General features: G+C 41.2%; 1 protein-coding gene and 1 long non-coding RNA gene across 2 annotated transcripts; both read right to left on the minus strand.

Moving 5' to 3' along the window:
- Positions 1–1,641: 1,641 nt before the first annotated feature.
- LOC124466091 lies at positions 1,642–6,955 on the minus strand. The gene is made up of 12 exons (XM_047017763.1): positions 6,469–6,955; positions 6,296–6,367; positions 5,982–6,215; positions 5,777–5,884; positions 5,521–5,689; positions 4,778–5,423; positions 4,426–4,604; positions 3,382–3,470; positions 3,225–3,261; positions 3,037–3,135; positions 1,971–2,030; positions 1,642–1,686 (listed from the first exon to the last, which is right to left on the minus strand). The coding sequence occupies exons 3-12, from the start codon at positions 6,032–6,034 to the stop codon at positions 1,642–1,644; spliced, it is 1,485 nt and encodes a 494-aa protein (XP_046873719.1). The 5' UTR covers positions 6,035–6,215; positions 6,296–6,367; positions 6,469–6,955.
- Positions 6,956–13,727: 6,772 nt separating this feature from the next.
- LOC124466097 lies at positions 13,728–16,289 on the minus strand. Its single transcript, XR_006955882.1, has 3 exons — positions 15,997–16,289; positions 14,640–14,733; positions 13,728–14,255 (listed from the first exon to the last, which is right to left on the minus strand). It is a non-coding gene; the product is annotated as an uncharacterized LOC124466097 (long non-coding RNA).
- Between the last annotated feature and the right edge of the window lie 427 nt (positions 16,290–16,716).

Raw genomic sequence — 16,716 nt, forward strand, 5'->3', positions numbered from 1 at the left:
TCGCTGTCAGTTTCGTACTTGGCAAAGCCAAACTGGCACCTCTGGCAAGGCTCACCATACCAAGATTGGAACTCTGCGCAGCAGTGTTAGCCGCAGAAATCGCAGACCAGGTTAGAGAAGAATTTGGCAAGAAACTGGACACTATCACATTCTTCACGGACAGTAAAGTTGTATTGGGTTACATCAACAATGAATCCCGTAGATTCTATGTATACGTCAACAACCGTGTACAGCGTATCAGACAGTCGAGTCACCCAAGTCAGTGGAGGTATGTTCCCAGTGAAGACAACCCAGCAGATCATGCCTCGAGATCTGTGCCTTCAAGCCAGCTGCAAGGTACTAGCTGGCTGACTGGACCAAGGTTCTTGCTAGAATCTGAGAGTCCATCCCCAGAAGACACACACTTCGATCTGATTGAGCCGACATCAGATGCGGAGCTTCGTCCTGAGGTCTCAGCTTTCGTGACCAAGGTCTCCGGAGAAAAGTTGGACATTACACGTTTTGAACGTTTTTCCTCTTGGTGTCGACTGACAAGAGCAGTAGCACGGCTGCTACACGTTACTCGGAGTTTCCACAAACAAACAGATGATTCAGTATGTGCCGGCTGGCATTTCTGCAAGAAAGGCTTGACAACTGCTGAGTTGACCAAGGCGGAATACGTCATTATCAAGGCTGTACAACGCGAGGTGTACTCAGAAGAGATAGAGTGCATCGAAAACAATAAAGACTTACCTGTGAGTAGTTCCCTAAGGAAGCTCCATCCTGTTATGGATGAAGAGGGACTTCTACGAGTAGGGGGCCGTACTACTCATTCTAACCTACATGCAGATGAGAATCACCCGATCCTGCTCCCTGGTAAGCATCATGTTGCTGTGTTACTTATTCACCATCACCACGAGAGAGTCGAACATCAGGGAAGACACTTCACGGAAGGCACTGTGCGTTCAAGTGGCCTATGGATTGTGGGAGCCAAGCGAGCCATCAGTAGTCTAGTCTATAAGTGTGTAGTATGCAGAAAGTTGCGTGGCAAGTTGGAACAGCAGCAGATGGCAGACCTACCCGCAAAGCGTCTACAGCAAGAACCCCTATTCACCTATGTAGGGCTAGACGTTTTTGGACCTTGGGAGGTTGTAACACGCCGAACCAGAGGTGGCAGTGCGAACAGCAAGAGGTGGGCGATATTGTTCACTTGCATGTCCACAAGGGCTGTCCACATGGAAGTGATTGAGTCGATGAGTGCTTCAAGCTGTGTGAATGCCCTCCGCAGGTTTTTCTCGATCAGGGGACCTGTGAAGCAGCTTAGGTCAGACCGTGGGACAAATTTTGTTGGTGCTACCACACATCTGAAGCTTGCTGCAAGTGCTGGAGACGACAGTGTAGAAGCTTACCTTCTCAGCCAGAAATGCACATGGGTTTTTAACCCTCCGCACGCATCCAACATGGGAGGCAGTTGGGAGCGCATGATAGGAACGGCACGGCGTATCCTAGATTCGATGTTGCTCCAAGCTGGAAGGTCGAAGGTTACTCATGAGGTCCTGTGCACGTTAATGGCGTAAGTTTCTGCCATAATTAACTCCCGGCCACTGATACCAGTCTCCTCGGACCCAGAAGCACCGCTGATACTTACCCCAGCGATGTTGCTTACACAGAAGATCGGGACTCCTCCTCTTCCTCCTGGAAACTTCTCTGAGGCCAACCAGTTGAAAAACCAATGGAAAAGAGTTCAAGCATTGGCAGATACATTCTGGGCAAGATGGAAGTCGGAATATTTGAACACCCTTTAGAGCAGGCAAAAGTGGCATACAAAAAGGCAGAATCTCAAGGAAGGAGACGTGGTTCTGCTAAAGGACAAACAGGCAAGACGACACGAATGGTCCTTGGGAAGGATAACAAAGGCGTTCCAAAGCGATGACGGACTGGTCCGGAAAGTGGATGTAAAGGTGACGTCCCACCAACCCCAGAGGACTTACTTGCGACCTGTCTCGGAAGTTGTTCTGCTGCTGGAGTCGGAGGCAGTGTAAGGTGGCATCCTGTGGAAGCAAAGCGGGGAGTGTAATGTAACGGAAAACATTTAACTCTTTGCTTAGTTAGATCAAGTTTATTTTGAAGTCCAGACCTTTATTTTGGTAACTTTTCCTGTGACTTCCTGTTTATCGGCTGAGGCAGCCATGTTGTATTTTATTAATGAGCACACGGTCTACAGGCACAATCCTTCGCCATCCTCATCAGGTTTTCTTCTTTTGGCATCGCCAGTAAGTGTTATCTTTATTTAAGAACCTTAGGAATGGAAACATGTTATCATTTGATCACATTTCAATGTTTAGATTCTTACCTGTGTGTTTATTGTGTATTTCAGTTTTACCTTTTCTTCAATAAATCCTGCTAAATTCATGCCTGGCGTATTCCTTGGAGGATAACGACATTGGGAAACGAGTAAACTTGCTGTATCAAGCTGTTGAGAACAGTATAGTTAATAAACTAACTTAGGAACTATACAACCCTACTTCACATGGCCTTAAACAATACAAGTCACTTCCAAAAATGCAGTCATGGCGAATCAGTATTGCAAGAAAATAATTAAAAAAATGGTTGATCTGTAGGCCTTAATCGACACAGTGATCGCCAACATCAAAAACACAATTGACCTCACTGACCCGAGACTGCAGGGCCAGGGATGGAACCACTGACCTGAGCCAAAGCAGCCCTACACAAGTTTACAAATAACATGCTGGACAATAGTAGTTCTGGTCCAAAGGTGGTCTCCCAACACACACCCAATGGAACCACAAACCACATGCTGTGCACTGGATCTGAGGAGAAGCATGGTAGTAGATTATTATCACATTACTGTAAATATACAGAGTTTTGAAGATGCTTACCCAGTCATCATGAGCATTTCTTGTTGGACTTTGGCCTGCATCTCCAAATGCTCTGCACAGCTCTGACAAGTTTTCTAACACATTACACAAGTGTAAATAGTTTCTCAGACACATTAATTATGAGACATTGACAAACTAACAAACTTGAATCAGCTACCAGTCTGCAAGTTATTTCCCTTCTCCACTGAATAGTAGCAGCCTCGTCAGTACTGAAATCCCCAGTACTGAAGTCCTCATTGAGGACAAGCTCTGCAAACTACAAAAGACACAGTACAATTAGTAACATTCAATAGCTGTATTCAACAAAGGGTCATTTGCTCACAACCTTGCAAACCCATGCCCCACAGGACGTTGAGTCTTGCTGACGTGGATGGTCACGGATCTGCACACAAGTCCATCGCGAGATGTGCAGGTTTTAGTGTCTCATGAAAGATCTGTAGATTATCAAAATATAGTTATTTGGATCAAAGAACATCATGACATTACCACTGACATAACTTGCCTTGTGATATCCTTGCAATTTTTTATTTGGTCAGGGGTTTCACCGAGGGGGTTAATGTACAGGGCCCGCTTCTCCTTTGGATAGATGACCTTCACAATACACGCAAGATCATGTTAAGAGGATGGAATATCACATTGAAATAGTCATTTTATAGTGCATGTACATTCTCACCACAAGTGTCCAGTGATTTTGGTGACAAACTGGTCCTATTAACACATCATAGGCCATTGGGTCCATCTGAAAACATACACAAAATTAATAAATACTTATTAATATACGTATGTATTGTAACCATTTATGAACAACATTTGAAAGTAGTCACCTTCTTTAATCCCCTGAAGGAACCTTGCCACATTGAAGTCATCGTAAACGAATCGTCAAGAAATATCTTTCTGAGAGTTGTTTCGTGCAACTTCAGAATGCGGGCATGGATAAATGCATTCACAACCTTAAGTGACAATTGTGTGGGAAACGAGTTACATATTGGTCTTTAATATAAAAATATATTTAAGCATGTACATGGAAATACTTAATGAATGCATTTACATTTATGCATTTAGCAGACGCTTTTATCCAAAGCGACTTCCAAGAGAGAGCTTTACAAAAGAGCATAGGTCACTGATCATAACAACGAGGTAGTCCCAAACATTGCAAGCAGCCAAAACATGAAGCATACATTGTGGAAAACTAAACAAGTGCCAAAAGGGAAGACCCATAAGAGCATGCAGTTATACAAGTTTACAAATTAAAACAACATGAACCACAAAAAGTGCAGGACTGTACCTGTGGAAGAACAATCAATAGTAAAATATTTCACAGCGAGTACAAGACTTAACTTCGTTATAACTAACCTACAAGAGCAACAAGTCACTCAATAAGAGTCATTGTGATCCTGGAGGAAACTAGCAACAGGTCTAGCCAAGCATTCCTAAGTGCCGTTGTACTCCCGGAACAAGTGTGTCTTGAGCCTTTTCTTGAAGGTGGGGAGACAGTCGGTGTCCCTGATGGAGGTGGGGAGCTGGTTCCACCATTGGGGGGCCAGGCAGGAGAAGAGCTTGTGTTGGGACCTGGCAGTCTTGAGCGGTGGGACCACCAGGCGGTTACCTCACTCTCTACTTCTCTTCCAGGGGCCAGATTCAGCAGGTCTCTAGCAAAGAGTTTGTAGGGTCCTACCTTGCTCCACAACACCCCTTGCCGTTTTCCGGACCAGATTTCTGCTATTACTGAGAATTACAGAAGTTATTTACCAAGGACTAATTTGTAATTGAATGCAGCATACATTTCCAAAATGTCACCCAAGTCCTGATGCAAATAACAGAGTTTTGCATGTATGCAGATGGATTTCAGTATGTTGTTGCTCAAAGTCATTTGCAGTGAAACTTGCAAGGATACTTACGTTCCTCTGGGGTGAGTGAATTTGATGGTTGACAGACAGGAGACTGGAGGATTGTGGCTAGGGTGCATGATTGTGGACTAGGCTGCAGGGCTGGAGGGGGTGTGGAGGGGATAGGCTGCAGTGCTGGAGGAGGCGTGGAGGGGATGGGCTGCAGTGCTGGAGGAGGCGTGGAGGGGATAGGCTGCAGGGCTGGAGGGGGCGTGGAGGGGATGGGCTGCAGTGCTGGAGGAAGCGTGGAGGGGATAAGCTGCAGTGCTGGAGGAGGCATGGAGGCAGCAATCCATTTAGCTGGTATTCTTGGCTGGGGTTCAACACATTTTTTAAGATGATCAATGTTGATCTTCTCAAATATTTGTCCTTCTGTTTGAAGGTCAGCACTTTTTTTGTCAATGTTGACAATGGTGTATGGACCTAAAAGATCAGCTTCCATCTTGCCCCCCTTCCTTTGTTCCTGGCAAATGTTTTTTCTCAACACCAGGTCCCCCACCACAAAGCCATCATCCTGGCCCATTGAAAGTTTTCTCTTCCGCACCCTCTCTTGTCCTGCCAATATATTGTTCTCCACTTTGGGGTAGACATCCGTCAGTGAGGAAGTCAATGATACCTCCTGGTTTCCAACCAGTACATTGACTTCCTCGTCAGTTATCTGTAGCATTGATGGAGATAAGTGAACACAAGTACAGTTAATAGCAGATACCATTATTGCCAAAGTAGTTATATACTGCAGGAAAATACCATTTAACCTGCCACTTGTCCGGAATTTCAGAAGGGTATCGGGCCTCCCTTCCATACATCAAGAAATATGGGGAGTATTTTGTTGTCAGCTGTTTTTTGGTGCGTAGACCAAATACGGTGGGCTTTAAATATTCATCCCAGTCACATGGGTGGCCCTTCACCATTTTTTTCAAAGCTCTGATATTGGAAAATTATTTAAATTATTCACCATAATTACACAGTTATATAATATATAGAAATGTGTAAACAAAACATGATTCTCACCCCTTGAATGGTGCCATTGAGCTTTTCCACCAAGCCATTGGTTTGCGGGTGCTATGGGGCACAGAGGCTTCTGGCAATGCCAAGCTTGGAACACATGTCCAGGTTGATCTGGCAGTGGATGTGAAAATTAATATGATACTTTTTTCCCCCAGTGATGGGATGTACAAGAATACAGTAATATCAAATGTCTCTGAACTTGACTTACTTTGTTAACAAATTATTTTCCCTGGTCCGTAAGAATCCGTTTGGGTGCACCATATTTATAAAAGAAGTCCATTATGCACCCTGAAACTTTTTCCGCCTTTTTACTTTTAAGTGGATATACCTCCATCCATTTGGTAAAATAGTCCACCATTACACACATGTACATGTTTCCCTTGTTGGAGCACTTTAATTTTCCAACCAGGTCCATTCCAACCAGTTCAAATGGCTCAGAAACCTTAAATGCAAACCAAAGAGTAACATGAATAAGAATTCCATATTAAACAAAATGTTAAATGTAATGAGGCCAGATTTCACCTCGATAGGTTTGTACTGCATCTTTTCCTTTATAGAGGCCCTCTTCCTCTGACAGTCATCACACTGTGCAATCTAACAACGTAAAAACAATTGAGAACACTTGTTATATGTAGCCTAAATATTTTCAAGCTTTACAGACGTATATTATATAGGGCCTGTTATTACGCACTCACCCATTTTGTGATGTCTGCCTTCATCCCAGGCCAGTAGTATCGTTGCACGATAGCGTGCATGGTTTTTTCAACTCCACAGTGAGCCCCAATGGCACTGGCATGAAATTCCACAAAGATATCATTGGCCTCCTGTGAAGTAAGAACAACCTTTGCAAGGTGATGTTGCTGTTCTTCTTGCTTCCTCTGGCACTGGTAATAGTTCACCATCTAGGGACACATTGCCATAAACATTTTAACATACATTTCAACATTTTATAATGCAATGGGTAAAGTGATGTTGTGTGGTTTGCCTTACCAATGAGTTGGTAACTCTCTGCCCTTCTTTTCAAAACATATCTCTCACTCTTGGTGAAGTTTGGAGGAAAGATATTGTTCATTTTCAGGGAAACAATTTCTTGGACTTTTTGGGGATCCATGTTTGCTCTTTCTTTCACTAACTGACTGACTCACCTACTCACTTACTCACCTACTGACTTACTACTGACCTACTGACTAACTGACCTAATACTGACTTACTGACTACTGACTGACCTACTGACTTACTACTGACTAACTAACCTACTACTGACTTACTGACCTGCTGACCTACTGACTTACTACTGACTAACTGACTTACTGACTGACCTACTGACTTACTACTGACTAACTGACCTACTACTGACTTACTGACCTGCTGACCTACTGACTTACTACTGACTAACTGACCTACTACTGACCTACTGACTTACCGACTGACTTACTGACTACTGACTGACCTACTGACTAACTAACCTACTACTGACTTACTGACCTGCTGACCTACTGACTTACTACTGACTAACTGACTTACTGACTACTGACTAACTGACCTACTACTGACTTACTGACCTGCTGACCTACTGACTTACTACTGACTAACTGACCTACTACTGACCTACTGACTTACCGACTGACTTACTGACTAACTGACTTACTGACTACCAAAACCATCAACCCACTGTTGCTCCTGAGAAAAGGCCCTTTCACCTGCCCCTTTTATACTCGCTCAATGGTGCTGTACAGATGTGCGCAATTACTTTAATTGACTGATTGACTCCTATGATAAGTGGAATGATAAAGAAACATGGACACGTCGTAATAATTCCTTCGTCAATAATTCGTTACACAGTTAATTTCTTAATAATTTGTTACATTAAATATTAATCCTAAATGATTCACACCTTCACAAAATTAACAATGACTAATATATCATTTCTGCATTATGCATGTAGCCACGCAAGTGCTAAACAACTATTTAACTGGTCGGCTCCAGGACGCCGGGTAAGTAGCTAGCTCTTGAGACTTCTCACCAAAAGAACGAAGGGGAACCTTCGAATAAGGTACCTAGCGAAAAGTAGCCTCAACTTTCCTCGACTTTTAGCTACGGACTTTTAGCTACGGCACTAATGATGAAAGCTCGCTGATATAGCTGTCGGTCTTACTAGAACGGCGTATGTATGCATTGTTGCTAACGTGTGCTGACGTTGTGACTGTGAATATGTGAGAAAGACGCATGAGTGACAGAGAGACGGAGGGAGAGCAGGGGAAAGGAAATGCAGCTGAACGAATACGCTGCGTGTTTTAACCTAAATAGCGATTAAAAAAAATGTTTCACGAAACGCAATATGTGGCGGCCGGTGTTGATTCTGTGGCGCACCGCCACAAATTAGTCTATGTGTGGTAAACACTGTGGCAATACATGTTATGTGTTTGTTAGACGAAAAATACAAATGTATGTATCATAGAAACCTCACAAATTTGCCTGGATGCTATTCACAAATGCATGCAACACGAAGTAACGTACTCTGTTGCGGGTAGAATATTACCACATAGACAACTACTCGGCAGTGTTCGCACTTAAGCTGATCGTATTGTCTGGGTTAGCAGCGACGTTCTTAGTATACATTTTTCATATGTGGTGTCAGAAGGAGCTGTGATGTCTTGGAAAATACGGCTATTGTCTCGAAACAACCACAAATACGTGCATAGTAGCCTACATTCGGATAGTGTCTATGGGAACCAGTTGATTCAGAAGAAGCCAAATCAAAATGTTAACTGAAGGCCAACGTAGTTTAGAATTACATCACTGAATTCCTCATGTACTTATGTGATTCAGTAGCTCGCAGTGTAATGCAACACATCATAATGATGAATGTGTTTTTGCTCGTGGGATCGAATCCCACTCAAATCTTTTATTTTCTTTGCTTCCATTTATTATGGCGTGAATGGCTGTAATGTACTGCTCACTACATTTGTTTAGAATATTTAATTATGAAATGAATTGATTTCGAACGATATAGCGAAGAAACACTCAGCCATAGGCTACACGAAATCGCATGGGAAACGAATGTTTCCATGTTGTGTTACGCGTATTTTGATCGTATTGTCTGGGTTAGCAGCGACGTTCTTAGTATGAATTTTTCATGTGGTGTCAGAAGGAGCTGTGATGTCGTGGAAAATACGGCTATTGTCTCGAAACAACCCCAAATACGTGCATAGTAGCCTGCATTCGGGTAGTGTCTATGGGAACCAGTTGATTCAGAAGAAGCCAAATCAAAATGTTACCTGAAGCCAAGGTAGTTAACAAATACTTAAAGATTTTGCTCAATCTTGTGAGCTGGTGTAGCTAATGGTGTAAATCAACGGTCTGCGGTGCAAACGTATTTTGAATCCCACTTCATGCGAGCCTGCAAATGTTTTATTTTGTCTCCATTTATTTTGTCGCAAATGGTAGCCTAATGTAGTGCGCACGAAGCCTATTGGCCTACTTTCATATTTGCCGCAGCAAATATGAGATCCGACTTGTAAATCGCCAGTAATATGTTTGCAAATTTGTGACGAATCTGGTGATGGAGGCAGACTGATAGGTGCACGCACAGCTGGGGAACCGGTTGAATTGGGAACCAGTTGGGACGTAACACCGGCGTTTAGGCAGCTCGTTAGCATGATAACATGTTTAGGCGACACACAGCAAATGGACGAAAAACTAAAGAAAATTCAAAAATGGAAAGTGAGCTGAAGACAACATTTGAGGGGCTAGACTTCATCGCGACCACTGCAGACATTTGGTCTGCCCACAACAAAAGCTTCCTAGGCATCAAGGCATGACAGCCCACTGGATAAACACCGCTACACTTCAACGCCAGACAGCTGCATTGGCCTGTAAAAGGATCAAAGGTAGACGCACGTATGATGTAATTGCTGCTGAGATCGATCACATTCATTCATTATATGGACTGTCAACGAAAGTTACAGCTACGGTTACAGATAACGGCTCTAACTTTGTAAAAGCCTTCCAAATGTAACAGCCAGAATTGCTCTCTGACGATGATATATGATATATTAATCAGCTTGTTTTGTTATTCATTTCAGAAATCCTTGTGATATATTCAGTTTGTGAATTTGTTATTCAGTTTTGTTATTATAAATAAAATAGTGTTTAAATCACTTTCTGTTTAAGTCAGTTTTGTGTTTGTATAGACCATAATGCATAAAAGGGCATTAATGGGAACGTTAAGAATCTGGAAACAAATTCAATCTTTTCTTGATTTACCCAAAGTCTACATAGACAGTCCAATTTGTCACAACCATGCTTTCACACCTGCTTTGATGGATCCAGCCTTTTCCAGATGGACAGCCAAAAATATTGTCTTTGTAAGGGATCTGTACTCTGAAGGTAACCTAATGTCATTTCAACACCTACAACAGACATACGATCTACCTTCTGCACACTTCTTCAGGTTCCTCCAGATTAGGGATTACATCAAGACCCATATACCACACTACGAGCACATGCCCAAACACAACACACTGGACAGTCTTCGACACCTTACACCAGGTAGCAGAGGCACAGTTTCCTTTTTATTTGATATGCTAAGGGCCCATGAAGTGGTGCCCACTGACAAGTTGATAAACTATTGGGAGCAGGAATTTAACATTGAAATTTCAACAGTTTGGGAGGGAATTATGGATAGAATTCACAGCAGCTCTATCAACTCTAGGCATTCTCTAATTCAATTTAAGGTAGTTCACAGACTCCATTTCTCGAAAGCCTGGCTCCATGACATATACCCCAACATTTCTCCTTTATGCGATAAATGTAATCAACAAACTGGTACGCTTACACATCAGTTTTGGTCTTGTTCTAAGCTAACTTGGTCTCTTATATTTGTCTACATTTCAAAGGCCTTCCGTAAACCTATTACACCAGACCCACTCCTTGCCATCTTTGGTTCAGTGGTGTGTGATCCCAACATTACAAGCTATGAAGGGCAAGCCATTTCCCTCTGTACTCTGTTGGCCAGGCGCCTCATCTTGCAACAGTGGAAGTCAGACGCTGGCCCCCTATTCCAACAGTGGCTTAGGGAGTTGGGCAATATATTGCATATGGAAAGACTCCGCTATACGATCTCCAACAAAGATAGACACTTCCGAAAAACATGGCAACCTCTGCTGGACAAATGGGCAGCCACCAGCGAGGAAAAACAGGCCCAATGAGCAACTTCTAGCACTTGAGTACAAAACTTTTCTTTTCCTGAACTAGTCTTGTGCATAATGTTATCTGTCAAGATTCTGATGAAGAATTATCAGCACACTGTTGTAATCATGAAGATGGAAAAAACAATCTTGGTACTGTGTAATTGATATTGAACCACTAAATCACTTTTTACCTTTATACGCTATATTATTGGAAAAACATGATGCAAAAGTGTTGATTGATTGGTATTGACCTAAAAACATAATAAGAAATAAAGCCAAATGCGGAGGTCCAGATAAGCAGAGTTTGAGAGCCGGAGAGAGAAGTATGTGAGAAGGATTCACCCAGGAAAAACTACAATTACCAGGTAAGGGACTACAAGGCCTAGCTATCAGAGGGCAGATTTACATCTTTAAACTCAGCGTAACCTGTACAGCTGGGCCACTAGGCCTCACGTGGGAACTGGGTGGGAGAACGTTGGAGAAAGTTCCAGGCCATTTAAATTTTGTGACAATGGACCAACCAAGTGTGAAATGCATATATGAATCTGAAACTATATACAATGTACCAATGGAAAAATAACAAAAATAATGGAGAACAAATATAAAAGCAGATGTCCGGAGAATGTCTGATCTTGAGACCATGCTCACGTTTGTTGGAATCAATCCTCTGTGTTAGATTTGAATAAACACTTTGCATCATACTCTACTGCCAGTTTCCGTGCTGTTTTTGAACTTTGATATTTGGTAAAGAACTTAAGAACTTAGACTGAATTGGAGCCACTACAATTCAATCTACCCCCGTATGCTGGCCTTTATTTATTTATTTTGTATAATTTTAAAAAGTATTTGTTTTATTCTCCTGTTTGTTTTCTTTTATTTAATTATTTAATATAAATCTTTTATATATTTATTTTATTTTCCTGAGGGTGGAGGGTGAGTGGGGGACTGATGGGAGGTTGGGGATTGTTGTTTATGTTGTTGTAAAATCTCAGAAAATGTGAAGGATACCTTTGTAATCTTATTCTGTACAACCCCAATGTCCCCTTCATTCAATAAATATACATTTATAAAATGACAACTATATTTCGACCCTTTTTTGCGTTTGTCAACACGGGTTGCAAAATAGAAAAAACAATGGCCACAAGGTACACGGACCATGCTTGCACTATTGATTTATGCCAAAAACTTTATCTAATTGTCTGCTAAATGAAACCAAAACATTATCTCCCTTTAGATTTTCATAAACTATGATTATGGCATAAATATGGGTCTAACCAGCTACTTGAATAATTTAAAAACACATACATTTTGCATCAATTTGCATCGCTAGCTGCAATTTTGCTGTTACAAACCTATTGATTTATGCTTGCACCAAAGTTCAAGTTATTAAAATCAATAGGCCTACAATACATCCTCTGCCAGCGGGGGCGATAACACCTGCATGAGAGGGGCCTGAGAGAGGTCTGTCCTAATAGTATGAACCTTCAGAGCCGAAGACCCCGGAGGCCCCGGAGAGCCAGAGAGCTGCAGTTTCAGGACCGCAGTTTCAGGACCGCAGTTCTAGGACCCTTACAGCGCCACCTAGCGAATTGAAAGGCAGTATCAGTAGATCGCAACAAGATATTTGAATGCTTTGCGAGGCACAAGGAAAACTCATGTGATGATGTTGGATGACACAATTATATAGAAAGGTATAATATTTGAAAATATGTTCTAATAATATAGAAAGGTATAATATTTGAAAACATGTTCGAAAAATAAATATTGGATAATTAAAGAAATTAAAGTCACATACAATTATATATTTTTTCATATTTCTTAGATGTCAAGATCCAGTGTAATTTGATCAAATTAAGTAAGCAAATGAAGGAAGATAACATAGTCTAAAGAAAAGGTGGAAAATATATCAATGTGATCAAATGAAGTAGGCCTAAGCAAATTAAGGAAGCTAAAATAGACTAAAGAAAAGGTGGAAAATATATAAATGTGGACAGATGCGTGATGTCTGGAGTGGCCTTAAAGGTTTTCGGGGACTACAGAGAACCAATGTACACCCTGCAACATGAGCCTTAAGGATTGTAGCACCTTTGCTGATACTCTGAACTCGTTCTAGAGAGCTTAACTTCACCAAATAGCCAAAGTCAACAAAGCATTATGTCCTGATAACATCAGTAATAACAAGCTCCTGGAGACCTGCCACAAACAACTGGCCCTGTCTTCTGTGAACTTTACAACTGGTCCTTGGAGGAGCTGGAACAAACAGTTCCAGCTCTTTGGAAGACCTCTGCCATCTGCCTTGTTCCCAAGAAGAGCAGACCCAGGCTTCCCAATTAGTTCCAACGTGTAGCTCTTACATCAGTGGTGATGAAGTGTTATGAATGTCTGATACTTTTGTAACTCCAAGAGACAATCCAGAACCTGGCAGATCAACTCCAGTTTGCCTACATGAAGTGTAGAAATCTCGATGATGCTGCCCTTACTTTCCTGCATCATGCACTCCCATCTGGAAAAACTATAAGCAAATGCTAGGCTTGTGTTTGTGGAATATCTGTTGTACCTTTAACAGAATGTAACCACATATATTGGGAATACAACCACTAAACATGAGTAAATCCTTGATTCATACTGCTAAAATCCACACACACACAGGGTTCTGTCAAAATACTTATGCAATGTACGTATTCTGTGATTCGTTTCATCATTTTATTTTATGCTCTATTATACATAAATATCAACGTTATCTGAGGAAATACAAGTTTAACTCTAATCTGTTATCCTTTAATTTATTCAATGTCATCATCACAAAAAAAACATTTTCTTTGAGTAATGTGGGATGGTGGTGCTGCGGAGGATCCAACGCTTCCTTCTCTGCTGCTGGTGGTGAATCTCTATGGTGGATGGGCTGCATAAGGATGCTTCCTTTGGTGTGGATGGGCATGCTAGATGATGTTTTGTATTGGACATGACTCAAAACATTGACACAGATCATCTTTCAAATTCCTGTAAATACTGCACATGCCTGTGTGCATGCTACATTTTGGATGTGTCTGACACCACAAAGTTCTGGAAAAGTGAAGTTCTATTGTATTCTATTTGCTATGGCTTTTGCAGTCACTCAATGTCAACCACAAATGTGTAATGTTAGAGAGGCAAGTCACAAGGTTGACTCTCAGGGCAGATTCAAGATATACATTGTTTATTTTGAATAATTGTCAAACAATGACAATCACCCTTCCATATCACTCCATCCCCTCCATATCATTCCATCTAGACCTCCATACAACTGCATCCTTCAATGAGAGATAGAAGCAAGAAAAACAAATATAAAAAAACATTATGGATATTTGAATTTTCCTGACCTTTCAATATTCAAACCCCATATTGTGATGTCGTTAACAGCACTACTTAGTAGTTGTATGGTCTCCCTTCAGTGCGCAATTGTTTAGATATCCCCCTATCAAACTCCTCCACTTCACTGAAATAGTACAGACAATATTACTTCTCACTGAAATAGTACAGACAATATTACTTCTAGGTAAGCATAAATATCAGTTACCCTAACAAAGTAGTGTACATTAATTAGCATTACTTAAGTGGTTGATAATAAAGGCATTAATAGTAGATTATAAAGTTGTATGGCATTGTGCAGAAAATTTACTACATTCTCTACTTACCTCCGATGATAAACTGGTCCAGAGATGAAGACCTTTTCTGCATCCTGCAGGGACAGATTCCTCAGCATACTCAGGCCGTAGCCTATATGATGGCCTATAAAGATTATATGGTTAATTTTTAAGACAGTAGGCTGCAGATTTCGTTTAGCTGACAGATCAAATGCACTTGCTTTTAACCTATCATTTTTTTTGCTGGATTTATCATTAGACACCTACAGTAGTTGGGCTTGCCAAAATCGCACTATGGTTTCAATAAAATGACACAAATATTCTAAAAGTTTGTATTTCATAAAATTATCATAAGTGAACAGATCATTGTACCATAATTGTTTTGAACGTTTAACGTCACTGTGTCCAATCCCGACCGGTTATTAGTTAACATTCTGAGAAAATGCCACTTCAAATATTGATAAAAATGATTGTATCACGTTTTCAGCTGATTTACTGATTTCACGTTAAGCTTTAACTTCCTACCTTTCGAGCTAAATATTGTAAAAAAAAAAAATAGAGTTAGCTTGTCCTTTACTAGAGCCGGTAGAAAGACGCTGGCGCCGGTACATTAGCCGTGCGCTACCCTTGTCCAAACCCGACCACACTTATACTTGTAGTAAACACTCGCTGCTGCTGTTTTTACGGGGATATTAACTTGATCCAGGGTCACCAAACTGACCATAATGCTGTCAATATATCCGGGGACAATAAGATATCACGCTTCAACATCTCAAAACTATGCGATTAAATCTCAATTTGACTGTTTACCACCACCTGCTGGATGTTTTGTTGAACTCTTCTCATGTCAGAGTAGAGAACGTCGCCCGAGCGTCGCCTGAGTGGTCTTTCGGCTTTCTCTCATCAATGTAACTTTCCTAAATTATTTAGATATGTAAACGTCCATATATGTTTATGAAATTTGACACGTAGATTGTTTGGTATGCCTAAAATAATATTACTTACACTTTGTTAGCGATTGCAAAAGAAAATGGTGGCAAAAAGACAGGAAACTGGGTGTCCAAACCCCGTTCGGGTTTGGACAATAGTAGTTTACAGCGGTCGGGATTGGACACAGTGACGCTAGCTAACTTAAATATGTTGAACAATACTTGATTTACATAAGCTGCTGTACGTCGAGCTACTGTTACATTAAACAAAAACAGAGTAACAATTTACAGTTCGTTTTTAAAAGCCATGTGTGTAGAGCTAGCTAGCTAGTGCTATAACTACTGAATGTTAGCTCTAGCTAATCAAAAATTATTTCGACAGCAAAGTTGAAGTTAACGAGCTAACGCTGTCCAATTCAAGACACCAGAATTGTTTTATACATAGCTCTAACCATACGCGATTCACATTAGCTACTTACACTCTGATTCTAGTCCATCTTGTTCTGAGCCGTAATCCTACAATATTCACTACTGCAGGAAAATATTATCTTGTTCCGGTCCATATTTATTCCATTCGCTACGTGGCGTTGTCAGATAAAACGAGGGTCGTAGAACTGCGGTCCTGAAACTGCGGTCCTGAAACTGCAGCTCTCTGGCTCTCCGGGGTGTCCAGCTCTGCAGGTACCCCCCTACTCGGTCTGTCTGAGGCAGACCAAGGTCCCCACCCCTCGGTTTGAGGCAACGGCCCTGGTGTATGAAGGTGGTATTGCATTTCCGAGTTTATTTCCGTTATTTTAAAGCAGATTTAACAATTTTGTAATAAACGTTATTATGTTCATGGCATGACAAACGTAATTATAGACTAATAAAAATAGTGATATCGTGGCATGTTAAGGCGTCATTATAGATTGTTGATATGTTCTTCTGGAGCAAAGACGAAGATTAATAAATCATGTCTGAAAACCACAATATTGTTATGGTTATGCAACGTTATGTCAGTTAACACCACAAGGCATTAACAAAAACAGGTAGCTAGCAATAGTAAAGCAACACTTATCATCATCATCATAATATGCCTGTTTAACTTAGCTTTCTTTGCCGAGCTAGAACAACGAAGGAGCCAGATATTCAAATTTACAGTTTCTTTAATCCGACACAATACTTAAGCAGTCATCCTAAAAACGTGGAGCAAAAATGTA

The sequence above is a fragment of the Hypomesus transpacificus genome, unplaced genomic scaffold (genome assembly GCF_021917145.1).
Source record: "Hypomesus transpacificus isolate Combined female unplaced genomic scaffold, fHypTra1 scaffold_64, whole genome shotgun sequence".
NCBI classification, from domain to species: domain Eukaryota; kingdom Metazoa; phylum Chordata; class Actinopteri; order Osmeriformes; family Osmeridae; genus Hypomesus; species Hypomesus transpacificus.